Genomic DNA, 18,384 nt, shown 5'->3' on the forward strand with positions numbered 1-18,384 from the left:
TGTTGTTTACCATCCCCACTAATAAGGAAGGGAGTTGACGTAAGGTCAACATCAATCCAGCTGCAACCCTTTCTCACTGACCTCCACTCAAGTTTCTGGCTGCCCTTTCCCATCAGTGGATGCCTGTAGAGAGCTGAAGCCTGGTTGCCTCTGTTTCTCCTCCTCCTCTTCCTTCTTTTCTTTTTAAAATCCATTAACTAGCCAACCCAGAAGAAAGATCTTGGGGAAAGCTATAGCATAGCCATAAAGTTCATACTCCTAACACTGGCCATGTTGGTTTAAGGAAAAAAAAAAAAGAAGAAGAAGAATATTAATCCTCTCCTGAGCATGGCTTTAATAAACCTACACATCTTGGAAGTTAAAACACATAAAAACATGTCTGATTTGTTCATCTCTGTGCTACTGCTATTGCCATAGATAGTTTTAAATCCTCAGTCTAAGATAATAAAGACTAGAACAGATCACAGAGAGAGATAAACTGGGTCAAAGTGTTACAAGGGAAATCTTTTTTAAGATGATCACATTCTTTCAGTAATAAACAAAGTCCAGTGCTATAATAGCTTTGTAAGTCTTCTCTCGAGTTTCTGAAACCCTTGGGCACCAGGAAGATGAGATGAGGAGGAGGAACCTAGGATCTGCCCCTTTCCCAATGCCGGTTCTTCCACAGGTCATCCCAGCCCACGGCTAATGCTCCTCTAATCCCAGCGCTGTCTCCTTGCTGTAAGCAGGACACACCAGTGGCTCTCCCTTTCTGACTCTGGTTACCACAACCAGGTAACATTGAGGACAACTTGTGCAGAATAGGAGGTAGTACAGTGTGGGAAGTCTGGGTGTGGGAATTAGACAAGCCTGTGTATTGGAGTGTGGCAGAGTATGTGGGCCCACAATATGCCACTTTGGCATCAGGGTTATATTGAGCTGAAGGCAACTGAGAAGTAGCAGGTTCAAGAAGAGCTCTCTGCCCTCTGCCTATTTGCCTAAAAGCAGGACATAAACTTGTGAAGGTGTCTCCTTTCTCCCTTTTATCCAGGAAGGACAGAAGTTAATCAAAGAAGACAACTCTACACCCTTATCAGTCCAGAAAAAAGCCCCCGAGGAATCAGCATCAAAAACCTCACTGAAAACAGCCTTTATCTAGCATTAATTTTGCCATATATTGCTTTCCCATAATTTGCTGTCCCAGAAACTCAGTGCTGTATCTTTGTCTTGTCACTTCTAAAAGCTTATTGTTCTTTTGCTAAGATGCTATTACATAAGCCCAAGGTCTAACCACCCCCTTGAGTTCCTCAGCACTGAGTGCTCCTGGGTGTATGTCTGAAGCACATGCTAAGACAGTTCTGTCTGTTTCTCCTGTTTCAATCTCTTTTGTCAGTCTCATTCACAAGGACCCAGCCAAAGAACCTAAATGGGTCCAAGAAAAAGCTTTCCTCTCCTACAGTATAAATTGTAGTTCTGCTGCTTTCTGTTTCTCTGTCTGAGCTTCAGTTTCCTAGCCCACAAAATGGAGGGATAATATCTACCACAATGAAAGGTAAGGATAAAATTAAGTAGTGTGTGTGGGGGGGATCCTAGGTGGCTCAGTGAGTTAAGCATCAGACTCTTGATTGCGATTCAATTCATGATCTCAGGGTCGTAGGACTGAGCCCAGTGTGGGGCTCTGTACTGGGCGTAGAGCCTGCTTAGGATTCTCTCTCTCTCCCTCTACCCTCTCCTGCCCACAACCCCCCACACACCCTCTCTCTCTAACAAAAGAAGACAAAACAGGACAAAAAAAAGCGTGTGGAAAACTCTGGCCCAGTGCTCAGTGCCTGGCACTTTCATTATTGTTATTATCACTACTCTACATATGAGAGTGTGTGTGTGTGTGTGTGTGTGTGTGTGTGTGAGAGAGAGAGAGAGAGAGAGGGGGAGAGAGAGAAAGAGAGAGAAGAAGGAATGGAGGGAGGGAGGGAGGGGAGGAAGAAGAGGAGAACAAGAGAGAATAACAAGGAAGGCAGACAGATCTGCTCTAGGACCCCGAGCCTATGTCAAGTGTTTTTACTTATGGCATATTCCTATTACTATATAAGCATATTGTGCCTACCGAATCCCAAGCATCAATTTCACCAAAGCAAGTACATTCAAATTCTAAAGAAAAAAAAAAAGTAAAATTCTCTTTGGTCAACCAAGTCTCTCTGTGCAGAAGTGAATAGAGCTTCTGGCTCATGCAGACAGAAATTCCCCCCTGCCCCTGCGAACACCTTCCCCTCTCCCGAAGGAGGCCTGCCCTCCTCTGAGGTGGGTGACACAGACTCCATGCAAAGCAGAGAGGAAATGTGGTCAGGGATACCTCCGTGTAACAGAGCTGCCTGAACACTGTAATGGTGGGTTTTGTTGCACATTTCCACAAGGGCGTTTTAAAGACTGAAGCAAAACAACAATAACAACAACAAAAAGAACTCTGTAGAATCCATTACCGTATTTAAATATATTTTCCTGGGCATCCTCCCAAGCTCCTTGTCCTGGTTTTTCTTTAAGTTCCATTTCTTCCACAGCTGTCCTCACTTCCACAATCCCTGTTTTTTCTTCTTGAGCTGAAAAAATGACTGAAGTGGCTTTGTTCCCCTCCATCTCACTCCTTCTTGGTATCATGTGCCCTCTGCCCTTCCTCAGTTTCCCCTCACCCTTCTTCAGTTCTTCTCTTTTCTCAACACTCTTCTCTTTCCTGGGTTTTGGTGAAGTTGGATTTTTGTCAAGGCCCATTGCAATGATGCACCTATGAAAAAAATAGATACACATAAGGTACTTATTAACTTTTATATATAACACAATGGAACCTCTAAGCTTTTTAAATCACTTCTTTCTTATTCCAGTAAGAATATTATAAGACATATTTTATTATAATACACATAGTTCATTAGAATAAGCTATTTTCTCATTCATACCAAATTTTTATAAATGAACACAACTATTAACAACTTTACCCACAGTAATAAAAAAGAAAACAACTTAACAATTAAGAACAGTTGTCTCAAACTAAAACTTGTGCCTTTAAAGCGTGTGTTTAGCCTTATTACAGAGTCCAATAAGCATATCATTCAAGTTCTTAAATGAGAATTATGTGATAAAAGAACATTCAGGTATATAAACAGGGAAGCTGAGATAAAAATAATCAGAAGAAAGGTGCCATTCAGTCTTAGATAATTTGTTATTCCAACAACACAACAACAAAAGACTTATATACAAGGTGGACTCTAAATAAATATGATTGATTTTTTAAGAAACATATACACTCCAATGTTGTTGTGTCCTTTAAGTAAACACCTCGTAGAGCTTGCATGCTTATTTTAATAGAACTGTCATCACTGTTTTTAGAATGGCCTTTTGAAGCCTGTACAACAATCTTTTGGTGACTTTTCCTGGCAATAAGCTTTTATTCTTTGGAGATGGCAACAATTTGTAGAGGTCATGAAGTCATTCTAAGTCAAATCTGGTGAAACAACCAGGTGATCTGAATGCATTAAGACCTTAAAAAATACTTTAAAGATCAGTTATAACAAAGTAACATGAATAAATCCTTCAGTAGCTTTTTTCCTTATCTCTCAAGTTAATATTGAAATAAAAACTCCAATGATGATAACACTACAGATGTTAATGAAAATATGATTATGGTCATAGTAAGGTTATTGAGCATTCCCTCTGTGCCAAGGTCTTTGCTGGGTACTGTATATCCATTATCTTACAGGATTCATTACCCAACCCAGGATGATACATTAAGAACTATCACCACAATTGACAAATCAGGAAACTGAGGCTGGCAGGCCTCCATGACTTGCCCAAGCTCACTGAGCAGGTTAGGGATGGCGCTAGTCCCTGGGTCAGGATTGCTAGATTCCATCCCCTCACAATGAGGTACAAAGATATTGTTAGATTACAGGTGTAGCCCTTCCAGAAGGACGGCCCCACAAGACAGATGTTACACTGCAGGGCTTCCCACCAGGGAAAGTGTTCACACTCCACCAGAAACGAGCACAATCTGGAGAAGTTTGCACCAAGGCCTAGAGGTGATCTGGGACCTGAGAAAGCTGCCTGGTGATTGTCAACCTCCCCCAGCCTCCTCCTCTAGAACCAACTGGGTCTCCTTCCCTACAGGACTTACTGGAAAACGGAATCAATAGAGTGCACAGGTGAAAACGAATCCAAATGTAGTCAAGATGTGTCCATCCAGGAAGAACAGAAATAATATGTAAAATATGAAAACCACCTCCACGTGAATCAGATCCAATGGTAACTTCTTGAGCTAAAGATGTCACTGAATTTCAGCCATCCCCAGTCTAGAAGCAGCATAGGAATCAATTCTCCCAGCTTATGAGAACTTAGTTATATCACTTATCTTTTCAATATCTCCCCATAAAATAAAGCTAAAAGGATTTGCACTCAAAGTAACTATCAGGCTGTAAAAAATGAGATAATAAGAATACACTTACCTCCCCCATATTAAGCATGATAAATGTTTCTTGCCTGTAATGATGATGTACTTAGCACACTGCTTTCTGTGGAATCAAGGTGTCATGAATCTTCACAATATGATGACTAGCATTGCCTTCTGTTCAAGCTGTTCTTCCCTTATCAATGGCAACACCAAATCTATGGATTTGGAGCATCTGATCTGCTGTTACTTTTAGTTTATATTGTGACTACATGGAGGCTTTGATGCCTCCCTCCCGCATGCACAGACTTTTTATTGCCCATCTGCTCAGGGGAATTGGACGAACAAAGTGAACAACATCTGGGCTTTCCTCGTCACTGACTACCTATTTGACTTCTGAGTGTAATTGGAGGTGTTGATTCTGATTACCGAAGCTCAGTGCAGCCTGCATTCCACTTGGCTAGGCAATTCTTCCTCCTGTGCCTCACTCTAGCAGCTGAAAACAACTACCTCGTCTTTTCAGTTTCATGACTGAGGGAGGGGTACAAGCATGGAACCTCCCCACTTGGACATGACCACTGCTGAGCTTGCCTTGTTTTCTGAAGACCTTAAACAGGTAATGCCTAATCATTTTGAGAACTAGAACTCCCTACTGTTGTTTTAAAGAATTCCCTCCTCATAACCAAAGTTCCGGAACCACTATTTTTTAAACGAATCAAAATTAATTTCATTTTTAACAAATTAGAGGCATTCATGTACACCCCTTAAAATAATTAGAAGTATTATGGTGGATGTCACCGCCCCAAAGAAGTTATGTAATATTATAAGTGAATTATATTTTATAAATATTTATATTTGTATTATGTAAATAAAATATTTTTTAAAAGATAACAGACTTAACAATCCTTATTCTTTAAAATCACCACCACTTTGTTTTTATTATTTGAAAAGGTCAAAGAAGCCAGAGGGAATGAAATGAAATCAAATAAAAAATTGTACCTAGACTAATAAGTGTTAAATAGGAAAGTAGATGTCATCAATCAGATTTTAGTACTGACGATAAAACCTTCATAAAAAGTGTTTATAACCAAATTCTTACAGCTTGGATTTATACAGCAACTCTCAAAGAGTACAATGTGTTTGTGCATGGATGACTGTATATAGCTCATTAGCTTTCCTGGGAGTCAAACACAAATTTGTTAAATGACTTGCCCATAGTATGGAGAAAGCATATTTGAGTTGGAACAGGAAAACAGCCTCAGGTGGGCCCTCTGTACACCTGGGCACTCCTACTATTCGCTGTCCCACTGGCTGGATGACTCTTTCTCATGTTTTCTACCCACTTAAACCTCCAGTGCCTTCTTCCTTAAGCCTTAACCTCGGCTGACAAATTCTTGTTTGACAGAAAATATAGAAACAATTAGCAGAGAACTTGTAGTTGATCTCAACACACCCATCTTGTTAACTCCTTTACTTGTTATTTGCATTTCCCCCAGTAGAATGGGCTCCTTATGGGCAGGAACTTTGGTTGTTTCACTCCTGTTTTCTGGCTTGGCCAGAAAACTCAATTCTCCATGAGTACTTTTAGAAAAAAAAAGAAAGAAAGAAAGAAAACACTCCTACAAGCAGGTGTCCTCATTTCAAACAGAATGTCCAGTATGAAAGTTGACAAGCAACAGTCAACTTTACCATGCATTTCGTTATGCCTGAGATTAAAACTAGGGGCATGAGAACAAGAACTGGGCACACCACGATGCAAACATGACCTGTCATTACCCAACCATGTAAGACAGATGCTTGGCACGTGCTTTGGACTCCCAAACCAGTTCGTAAGAAGAATGAGAATAAAATGCCCTCTCTCCTTCACTTCAGAAACAGAACTTAAAGCAGTATGAGGAAAGGGAAAGCGAGAGAAACAGAATTTGGAACACCAACAGCTTTTATCCCCTTTATAGAATATATCTGGAAATCTAACTTCTATCTAATAATTTCAAACACAACACACCCGGTTATAATAAGCAACTTTTAACTTAGATATTTTAGGCTCATCTACACTGATATCTTTGTTAACAAACTGTGCTGAGAAATGCATCAGTAGAAGCATAAAAAGAAAAAAACATAGCAAAACTTGCCCTCTACCAAAGGACATTTGTTTCCATACTTGTAGCAAGGAGATGATCTCTCCACGCACACAAACCCAAAGTAGCCTCGTTTGCCTCCAAGTCTGGAACCTTTTCGATGCTTATATTCACAGCAGGAGCTTAACCTGTTCACCTGCATCCCATTCAGGAAAAAGGTGAGACTGAAGGGGAAACCATGGTGCCTTTTGGAAATAAACTGAAAGGTCTCTGGAATTAAAAAAGTAAATACATCAGTGAAAGCAACTAACATCGGACTAATATGTTCAAAATGACATTTTTCTATTAGATAAGTACAATATTATGCTCTAGATCACCTTTTTAATTTGAGGACAATTTTAAGTTATAAAAACACATGCTGTTACTTTTATTTACAATAAATACCCCAAGGCATTATAAAACTCTGATTTTTAATAAAATAATAACATTATATGAGCTCTTATTATGGCCAGATGTTATGCCTGATTATTTTGGGTGTATTATTTCTCAACAAACACATGATGTGAGAATATTATTATCACTACTTTCTATATATAGAAATTGAAGTTCAAGGGAACTCAATAATTTATCCAAGATCATACGGTAAGAGGACAGTCAGTGTTGGAGTCCAAATATCTCTCTAGATTCCATCTTGCTATTTAGCTACTGATAATGTATAAGGCAAAAAGCTACTGTGAGCTCAGTAATGCATTTAAATAAATGTGTGTATTTAACTATGACTTGAACCAGCCTAATACATATATGGATGAGGTAGAATTATTTCATCTCAAATCCATTCTCAGTTCTGCCTGGATTTGGGTCTCCTCATTCCCCCACCCACCCAAAAGTCCTATCAATAAGTTAAGAACCACTGCTTGTAGTTAATAACTTTTATCATCCCAAGTCTTTTTAATGCACTTTGGAAAGATCTCACCCTAGAGATCCCAAATTCTAGGTCTAAGAAAACCCTATGCTACAGAGCAACTCAGAAACAACCTTTTCATGACTCTTCTAATGTCTCTTCCTACAAAACAGTTCTCCCTGGACTTTTCCACTTGCACTAGTGATGGGGTTGATCACTTCATCTCTCTGCTCTGTATACCTTTCTTGTTGCTGTTATTATAATTGTTGAAAAATATGGCTATACCAGGGCTTCTCAAACTTTAGTGTGCATCAGAATACCCTGAGAGGCTTATTGTAACACAGTCTGCTGGGCTTCCCCCCAGAGTTTCTGATTCACTAGAGCCCAAGAATTTGCATTTCTATTAAGTTGCCAAGTGATGCTTGATCTTCTGGTCCAGGGACCCCAATGTGATAAGCCGGATGTAGATGTCTACTGTCCTGCGTGTTTATGAAATCCATGAGAGCTGGAACTAGTCTGACTCATCTTTGTTCCCCCAGGTCACAGGACAATGGCATAGAAAACCCCCTAAGAACTAATTAATGAATTATTATTTTAACCTGTTTCACAGTTATCTACAAATGCTATGTTCATACCACACTCTGCCCCCCAAAACTGTCTAAATCAGTTGCAACTTGTACTGAAGAATAGAATTACTGGAAAGCTAATTCCATCATTTATATGTTAGTGTTATGATATACAATTAAACACGCAAGGGAAGAGAATTTTGAAAAGTTAGCATCTGGGGAAACTAAGATACAATACCTACAAAAATCCACTTGTTTTAATGATATATGGGCTCCTAAGTGTTGACTAGAAAGCAAGTTTGACTGCTTTGTTTCCAGAAACTTGAAAGGGACATTCATCTCCTATGATCTATTCTGCTGCAGCATCACACCTGCAAAGTACCTGAGGTCCCAGCCCAGGAAGGGTGTGCAGCTAAGGAAATGCTGAGGACGGGCCCAGGAGGTAGACTTCTCACTTTCATCACGTAGTCGTGTGGCTAGAGAGTACCTCCCCTATTATTTCGTTTCTTTCTTTTTTCAAACTTACTGAACAAGAATTGACACCCTCTGCTTTTCTTCCCTTGTTATTTCTTTTTTAATTTTACATTTTAAAATTAAGTGACACTTTCCAACCCTGACTTAATGGTGTTTGCATGGATTAATGAAAAGCATATATAGACCAGAAGTCAGAAGATTTGAGTCCGTGTCCTAGTTCTTCACTTGTAAGTTGAGTGTCCTTTGGTAAGTCATTGAACTGTTGCATTTCAGAATTCTCATCTATAAAATGAGGATGGCCATGGGAGTGGGTGGAGGAGTTGGGTGGAGGCAGCAATCCAGTCTATCCACTTCAATGAGCAGCCCTACGGATTATATACTGTACAGTGTTCGAAGACATTCTACGTTATTTATAAAATGCGATTATTCATTTTTGACTGGCAGTCGCTTGCACTGTTTTAGGCACTAAAGAGGAACTAAAATACTGAAAAAAAGATCAAATATGGTGTCCTGACTCAAGAAGTTATAATTTAGTAGGAGAGACAAAAATAATATGACAGATTTCTGGAGTGAGGTCCCCACATCCTCTCCCCTTAAATTTTGTCTCTAAAAATGGACCAAAGACTTAAAACAAACTGAACAGCAGTTATTCATCAAAAATTCCTGAACTTTTCATAAGAACAGAGGGAATCTGAGACATTCTTGCCTGGGGCTACTCCCATCCCCCTCCCCGGCCAGCATTTCACCAGCAAGCAGAGGTTCTAAAAGGGAAGGGCAGGCCATAAATAACCAGCAGCTTCCCTGTCAGTGGGGGCTGACTTCATCTGGAGCAGAAAACAAAAAAGCCTTGGCCAGGGGCACTACCAGTAACAAGGAACAATCTTGGAGGCAAGCTAATGTGGAAGGTCAGAGATCCTGCTAGCTGAGACTGTCCTTGTAATTAGGGCAAGCAGCAGGCCAGTGGACTAGCCAGAAACTTAACAGGGAGATACAGGCCATAAGGCAATTACAGACACACAGATAAGCTCTCCACACATTCCCCAGCTGATGGGAAGTGGCATGGATTGGAGTAGGCCCAACTTATTCACACATCGCTCGCCTACCAGGAGCTTGCACCCACAAACAAAGAAAACACAAGAAAGCCTGGTGAAAAATAAAAGTTAAAGCGGACTTGAAAACTGTCTGAACTTTGGATGAACTCCTGAACCTGTTGCATTGGGTTAAATATTGCTCTCTAAAAATCCATGACCACCCAGAACCTCAGAATGTGACCTTATCCGGAAATAGGGTCTTTGCAGATACAACTAGTGAAGAATCAAGATGAAATCATTTTGTCAAACAAATTCAGTGACTGATGTCCTTACAGGAAGAGGACAGGACACACAGAGACACACAGGGAAGAATGACATGTGAGGACAGAGGACACAGAGGTGGGAACAATGGGCTGCAAGCCAGGGAATGCCAGGGGTTGCTGGGAATCACCAGAAGTTGGATGAGGCAAGGGAAGATTCTCCCCTAGAGCGATTAGATAGAGGATGGCCCTGCTAATGATACCTGATTTTAGATGCCTGGCCTCCAGAGCCTTGAGAGAATTAAATTACTGTTGTTTGAAGCCCCCTGTTCTTGGGATTTATTACATTAGCCCCAGGAAATGAAAACCCCCACACACAGATCCAGGATACAAGGTGGCGGCTGTCCTTCATTCAAAGTCTTCTGACTTGGTACTGGGTCAAAGTGTTTGAACACGACCTCTGTCTGACAAATCACTGGATGATCGATAACCTATGAAAACACAGAGACGACCTGAAGAGGCCTGCCTAAAAAATAAAAAGAGATAAAACCTGAGCAGAGATATTTTACTGGCTGTCTACCAAGGAGTGGGGAGGGCATGGATTTCAAGGATTTCAGAGAAGTTACTAAACAGACAACAACCAAAAGTGGAGAACAATAACCTACTAACCTACCAGAGGGAAACGTCAGAATCTAGACTCCACAGTTGCTATAATACATGATCGAAAACATTGAGTTTTCAACAACAACAACAAAATCAAAAGACATGTATGTAAGAAGCAGAAAAGTGTGGCCCATATTCAGGGGGAGAAAAAAGCTATCGAATCCACTCACAGGCATCTGCTCAAGAGAAATGACCAGATGTCTACACAAAACCTTGTATCTGTATATTTATCACAGCATGACTTACAATGGTCCCAAATTAGAAACAGCCCAAACGTGCATGTAGCGAGTAGAATATATTCGGTGCTGTACGAAGAGAGCAACCATTGATGAATGCTGGGACTAGACGGCTCTCTGAAACATCAGGCTACAGGAAGGAAGCAAGACACGAATGCTGTCTATTGTATGATTTCATTTATGCAAAATGTCCAGAAAAGATATATCTGTAGAGACTGGAAGCAGAGCAGTGGCTGCCTGAGGCTAGCTACAAAAAAAAAAAAAAAAAAAAAGGGTTCTTCTGCCAGGGGGCACAAGGGAACTTTCTGAAGTGAGAGAGATTCTAAAACTGGTTTGTGCTAGTGGCTACACAACCCTCTAAGATGCTTAAAGATCAGTGCATTGTACACTCACAATGGGTGAACTGTGGAATATAAGTTATAAGTCAATGAGCTATTTTTAAAAACTAAAAACTAGGGGCACCTGGGTGGCTCAGTGGGCTAAAGCCTCTGCCTTTGGCTCAGGTCATGATCCCAGAGTCCTGGGATCTAGCCCCTCATTGGGCTCTCTGCTCAGCGGGGAGCCTGCTTCCCCCTCTCCCTCTGCCTGCCTCTTTGCCTATTTGTGATCTCTCTCTCTGTCAAATAAATAAATAAAATCTAAAAAAAATTAAAAAATAATAAAAAATAAAAACTATACTACTAAATACTAAATACTAAAGCTATTTTTATAAAAACTAAAAACTCAATATATATAACAAGCAAAAGATCAACAAAAAACAGTTACTGTAAGTCACAGGGTAATGAAATGCTTAGGGTTTCAGGGGAGACTGAGTGCCCCAGCCATGGAGAGAGGGATGAACCACAGCAGAAGTCAGCTGAGAAAGTTTCATAGCCTCAATGTGAATCTTAAGAGATGGATAAAATTTGAATTTAAAATCCTATCTTGAATTTAAAATCCTTTGTCCTACTGCAGACAAAGAAATAGCGCTCCAAAAGACAAGATAACACTCGGTGGGTGGGGAAAAGAGTGAAGCAGTTGGTTTGTGAGGGAGTAATGAGGAATGCGCAAATCCATGCAAAGGATCAGGTTATGAAAATACAGGAAAATGGGGCAGAAAAGGAAGGGATTTTACGAAGGTCAGGGAAAAGAAAATTCATGTTGCTCTTTGTATCCGCATGAACCCAGGAGGCCAAGGTTTGCCTCGTTTGAAAGAATGAACATGGTAAGTAAAAATGCCCACAGAGAACTATACTCTCTACAAGTAGCAGAAATACTCAGTGACTTCCTAGGTGTACATAATAAACCACCAATATGTGGCTTGATGGCTACAATCAGACTGTAGGACATCAGTGAATTACTAAGGGAATAAAAGATGCACTTGCCACATTCCTAAATAATTAATTTTATTGTTATTTCTCATCCAAAAGCAAGACAAATTAACAAATGCCATACTTTTAATTAGTTTACTGCTCCAAGCAGAACGTTAAACGCCTTTTTTTTTTTAAACAGAAATCTTCTAAAAACCTATTCACATTTCACTGAATCGTGCACAGCTTTGATTTGTAAAACGGGCAGATTCTTTTCAGACCAGCTAAATTGCTAAGATTGCTGAACCACAAGTCAACTCTGAGCCACCCAACTTTTCAATTTTCAACAATTACTTTCCTGGCAATGAAAGGGCAAGCTGAGACAAAATTATTATGTGAAGAGGATTCAATTATTTAACTCCCCATTCCATCCTGTTATCTGAAGTCTGTCCAGTGACACAACAGAAGTCAGTCCCAGGATCAACAGGTATGCAAAACAACACAGTCAAGGAACACTCTGCCTTGCTCTTTCTTTAGTTTTGCACTTTACCGCAGAGTACATGTGGTCTCTCTGAAAACCATTCAGCTAGCTAAGCCTTGTTCTTGTTTCATTTGTATGGACCATGTTCTCCAGCAGGCAGATAGACATATATGCATTGTCTTGAAGAAAGCATGATCCCAGACCCAGGAAAAGTTTCATTATGTTCATTCTGATTGTAGACTATAGCTAATTTCAGCAATTCTTCTAAATTAATTCCTGAAAGTTACACTTTCAAAAATTAAGTGTGTCTATGGCACTATCATTAGGGGTTTCATAACTCTCATATTAGGAAAATGTAAGAAACCCTTTGCCACTAAGAATAGCTAATTGAGCAAGAGTCCTGCACCTACTCAGCCATCTAGGACCTGCTCTTGACCAGACCCCAAGCTTTGCATCTGAACTTAGGAAGCCATCGTACCCCTGGAATTCTCTCATTTTCCTCATTTACGATACAGCAGAAATGAACTCTCAAATGCTATGGCAAAATGGCAGGGTAAATTACATTTCAGCCACGTACATAAAATGGGGAAAAATAGTGTCTGGCATTATTAAGCATTATTTTTTATAAATAAGTATTATAAATCTTCATAAAGTTAAAACTAACATTCAAATGTTTCCTCTTTCTTATATTGGAAAATTTTAAATATTTAATCCCTAAATCTGTCCAGTTTCTTTTTAAGAACTTGAAATTTTTAGAATTAACAGTCACTGTTTTTGAGGATGAAAGAAATCAGAAAAGCCAAAAGTAACAATTTGCATTCTTGCCCCCAACTCCTAAGACTCCTTAAACTTGTATCAAGATTGCCCAAATATAAATATTTCTTTTACTTAGTAAAAATGTAATTACATTCTAAACAGAGTTTCTTAAGCAAGGAAATAACAAATATAATCCTGTAACAACTTGTCCTTTCCACCGCTATTCCGCACAACTAAATACTGATGAAACCCACTTCAGTACAATAAGTGAAGCCCTATATTGGATATAAAAATTATCTTCTGCTAAGAAACATGGATTTATGATCAAACGAAGGCAGAAATGTACTAAAATCCATCTAGTCAAATTCTGCACCAAGTTATTTAGGTGTGATTCACCCTGAAGTTTATTGGATTTGTGATTTTATCTCAACATTTTTCTAAAGAACAAATTGCCAATCTGGTATTTTTCCTGTAGAATAATGTATGATATAATTCACTATGGCAGGCCAAATAGTTAACTTGTAATTTGGGGGACAGTTTATTCGTGCAACATTTTAATGATCATATATCTCTATCCCAAAATTAATCTGTTACCAGGTTAAATCACTCCAAATTCCTTCTTCCACAATCTGCAAGAGTAATTGCTGCTTCAGTTTCAATCATGGAGCAGTAAATCTAGATTTACTTTGAGGCAGCTGGTTTATAAGTCCCTGGATATGCATAATTTCATAGAGTGATTGAAGTCATTTTGGTAGGAGATCAACAATAGTTTATCTATAGCATCAACTTAAAGCAACTTAAAAAATTCATATTTTATGTGTACCTTTTTCTAGTAGTTTGCCTTTGTAGACACAAAGGTTTTCCCCACCACAATGCTGTTGATAAACTTTTATTTCATCCCGGAAGTCTGGTTGATCATGAGACAGGTGCACAGTTTTCCCCAAATAGATCATTGTAATAGCTGCATTACTATGTGGTGGTGTTTTATGAATCTTTCTTGAATCCTAGAATCAACAAAAGAAGGGCGCTTATTAATTACTTTCTAATCAGAGAGAAATGATATGGTAATAATAGGAGGAGTAGAAAAGGCTCTTCTCTAGCAATAAAACCTTGATAAAATGTCAATTTTCCCAGTGTACAAGTCAACCCAGTTACCAAAGAAATCTAACAATTTATATGCATTTTGGCTTTGTATTTTTAGTATAAATGCCAGCAATCTGGACAAAATTTGTCACTTTTTATTCTACTTGTGTTTGTGTGTGTGTGTGTGTGTCTGTGTGTGTGTCTGTGTCTGTGCGTGTACTTTACATACAACAAAAATACCAGTGACACTAAGAGGAAACTGCTCTTGGTTCTTTCAGCTTTTTCTCAGATAAAAATTCAAATCAAATTAATTAAATATTGGTGACATAATTTTGTTCTAATTTGAATTGATTTTGTGATTTAGCAACTGTTTTTGCAATTGAGTGCTTTATCTTCACACTTCAGCAATAACAATGTATCCTTCCCCAAACTTCCTCTATGTGAGACAGGGATGACACAGGTTCGATTCCTTCTAGGGTCACTCTGAGGATTAGAGACCTGTGTTATATGCCTGGGACTATTCATCTTTACAGGAAGCATTCATTCAGTGAAAAATCAGCATTATTAATATTATTTCTCATATCGAGCAGTAAACCCAACAACAACAGCAACAACAAAACCCCATTCTATGGTGTCCACACATTTATTTATAAAATAAACAATAAATTGATACGCCAGAGACGAAAAGAAATGTCTTCTGCCTGGTATCCTCATTTATATTCTGAAGTATTTTCACAAGAGTGCATGAGCACAGTGTTTAACCTCCAAGAGGAAGATGAAGAAAGAAGCAGGAAAAGGAAGAAAAGGATGCTGGTTGAGAGACTTTCAAGAGAGCCTAGTAAGAATACTGTCAGCTCGACAATTATACAGAGGCCGGGCAATACATTTAATCTACTTCACTTTTCTAAAAATCAATTTTCAACTAAATGAAAAATGTGAAGAGACCAACTTTCAGTGAATTCAAAGCAATTATTTGCGTTTGATTTCACTGAATTATGGATGCCTCGGAAACATGCATTTTTTTCCAAATAACAAAGCTGCAACAGAAATTTCTGAAGGAACTACTAAAATATTTCCATCTTCAAACCCATCCTCTTCCACTTCGGAGGATTTTTTTTTTTTCTCATTCGATTCCATTTCTCTGAAGCAAAAGCCAGAGGAAGTAAATCTGATTAAATGAAATTCTGCAAATGACAGTCTATAAAGTGTAAATGGGGAAGGACGTCCAACCTTTAAAATTTAAGTAAACTGTCTTGCCTATGGCAAACAGAGCTCCCAAATAGAGAGGAAATCAACAAAAATAATTCAAGGACATCAGTAGCTATAAAGGTAAATCAGCAAACTGGATAATTCTTTGCAGAGACATCTCCCTGAGTCACAGTTGAAAGCGAAGGGATGATGGCAGGCCTGCTCCAAGTTGCAAAGCCACGTCGAGTTTGCTCTTGCTTGGGCGGCTATGCAACCGTAACACGCATTTCTGGGGCCCAGTCCACCCTCACCGGCCTATGGCAAATCCGGCTCCCACAGAACATTTAATGATAGGACGGATTAAATAAGAGCACCTCCTTTTTGTTAAGCAATACTTTCCAAAGTGGCATGAATGCGGAGGTAGCCCTGTGAACTTCTGGGAGATAAGCTCTATCTAAATGCAAGGCCAGAGTGAGATGAGGGTGGAGGCAAGGCCTGCCTCTGATGTACAAAATGAGAAAGGAGAAGCTGAAATGGTTAAAAGGAAAATAAAGGAAATGACAGCCCTTCACCTTTTCATTTACTCTTAATCATTTTTTTTTCTTCTAAAGCATGTACCTGACAGCAACATCTCTTTTCTCTTGGGTCTAGTTACTTCCTTCTTTTTAAAAATATTCCCCAATTATTGCCACTATGTAACCTTTTCTGGATTCTAACAGGAGGCCTGAGTGACAGCTCATGATTAAATACATGCACTAGGAAATGAACAATTGTTTCTTTCAGTAGACTAAATTGCCTCTATACTTACCATATTCCAAGGTTATAAAGGACCCAGACTGATGAAACTTTAGCAAGCTTTCACGGCCCTTTCTGCCATCCTCAAGCAAAATATCAAAACCTCCCATGAAAATTCCATTTCAGGAACCGGAGCAGAGGCTCATGCCCACGCACGACTAAGGTTTATCTTCCTTCCTTTCTGCACCACTTCCTTACGAATTTCCTTCTCATTTCTTTTCAGATATCTCAGGCAAGCACAATCTGAGCTGACAAATAAATAGCAAGCTCATTGGGTGGTTAACCGGCCAGCGATTACGTTATTTGCAATACCTACCATTCGATTAATATACTAAATTGTCACTAGGACTTTTTTTTTTTTTAATCTGTGCTAAGGCCTGAGTTGGGGAGGAGAGGTGGATTAAAGAGACCAAAAGGGTGTCAAAGGGCTTATTCTTACTGATAGCGCTAGGCGGTAATTCCTCTTCATCCACTTAGCCAAGCCCTGATGAACTCCGGGAGCCACGGAGTCTTACCTAGACCTCTGCAATAAATCTCTAGTTAATAGGGCGGCCATGGAATTTAATCATCCAAACAGGGAGATATAGTGAAAAAGACATTATTAATAATTATGCTAGGAGAAAAAAACAAAAGCCCACGAATTTGAACTGTTTTAGGAAAGCTGGGATGTATAGTCACTCTACTAGCTCGTCTCCCCACTTCTAGCCTCATATCTCCCCAGAGTGAACTATATCACTAAATAGATCATGTGACTCTCCTGTTTAAGGTCTTCCAACAATCCCCAATATCCATGGGATAAGGTTCAACCTTCCTTAATTAACAAAAAATGTCTTATATTTTCAACACCTCCTATCTGTCAACTATTTGCAATTTCTTTTGATACATTTAAAGGTCCAGCAGCTGCACTAATTGGAGTGCCCCAAACACTCCCCAGGTGTTTTTAATCTCCCAACCCATAGAACTCTCTAAGTCACATGGCCTTGAAACCGTTGCCTTGTATTCCTCTCCCTCTCCGTAGATGAGAGCTGTGTCTCACTGATCTTTATGCCCCCGGTGTCTCGCCAGTGCTGACACCTAGCACGGGCCTAGTAAAATTGATCCGACTGGACACAGACGTGGAACAATTAGGGATTCCACAGTCTGTCCTTTGCTGAGATAGAAGCTGCAGTAAGTTGACCCCGCCCTACATCAGAAGCTTTCCGCATTTATAGGAACTCTATAGGTACCACAACATGAAAACTGATTCACAGTGCCCTGTTAAACAACACCTCTGACAAAGATTGATGAAAAGCCTGTATAAGGAACAGCAGGCAGACCCCGTGCTGACTCTGATTCAGGCCGCAGGGGGAGCAAATTCCAAAATAAGCCAGAGGAAGAGCGCTCCAGCGTTCGTATCCTGAGGCTTCGGGAAGCAGCTGGTTGTAACAGAAACTGCTCACTCTAGTCACTTGGTTCCTCTCTTTCTCTTCTCTTTCATGCTGGTTTTTCCTTGTTCACTCCTCCTCCTTCCTTTGCTTTTCCTATGCTTCCTCTTTTCACTCTCCTCTTGCCCATTTTTCTGACCACTCTGTAACCCGTGTCTCATGCTTATTCCGGCATGTCCCCAAATGCCTCCATCCTCCCGGAGGTACTGGAACTCCAGGTTTGGAGGATGATGAGTGGACCCAGGAGCCTTCCCTTCCTCATCTCCCGAAGAAGAATAAATTCAGTAAGTCAGCTAAGAGGTAGAAATTATCCAGCTGCATTTTGCTTTTGTTAAGATCTGAAAAGCTTACGAGGTCTGCCCTTAAACTCCAAGGGCTGCAGACCTGCAGAAGCATCTTTGGTTCTTTCTCCCTTCTATTGTTTAATTCTGCAATGCCAGCTGCTAAGATATTTTAACTGCTGAATTGACATTTAAACCATTTTTCAAGTCCTTTCTAGTAATGTAGTTACTGAACTGCAATGTTAATTTTAAGCAAAAACATTATTGAAAGGAAAGTGCCTGAAATAAATCAAACCTGTATGAGATATGTTGAATTACTTTATATTAAAATCATGCTGATGCTTTCCTTTTTCATTCTCAAATCTCAGTCTACTAGTGAGGAAAACCAAGTAAAAAATACCAAGATTGACTAAAATGGAAATTTTTTTTAAAATGTTTTAAAGTATAGTCAAACAAAAGAAATGTGCAAT

General features: G+C 39.5%; 1 protein-coding gene across 1 annotated transcript in view; it reads right to left on the minus strand.

Annotated features, from left to right (window-relative positions):
- Positions 1-18,384, minus strand: part of ERICH3 (glutamate rich 3) — a 113,146-nt gene that overhangs the window by 30,899 nt on the left and 63,863 nt on the right. Inside the window, exons 11-13 of the mRNA XM_059138523.1 lie at positions 13,967-14,147; positions 6,570-6,756; positions 2,457-2,755 (exon numbers count right to left, since the gene is read on the minus strand). Coding sequence (XP_058994506.1) covers positions 2,457-2,755; positions 6,570-6,756; positions 13,967-14,147 — 667 coding nt within the window. The remainder of the gene's footprint in view (positions 1-2,456; positions 2,756-6,569; positions 6,757-13,966; positions 14,148-18,384) is intronic.

The sequence above is a fragment of the Mustela lutreola genome, chromosome 10, assembly GCF_030435805.1.
Source record: "Mustela lutreola isolate mMusLut2 chromosome 10, mMusLut2.pri, whole genome shotgun sequence".
Lineage (NCBI taxonomy): Eukaryota > Metazoa > Chordata > Mammalia > Carnivora > Mustelidae > Mustela > Mustela lutreola.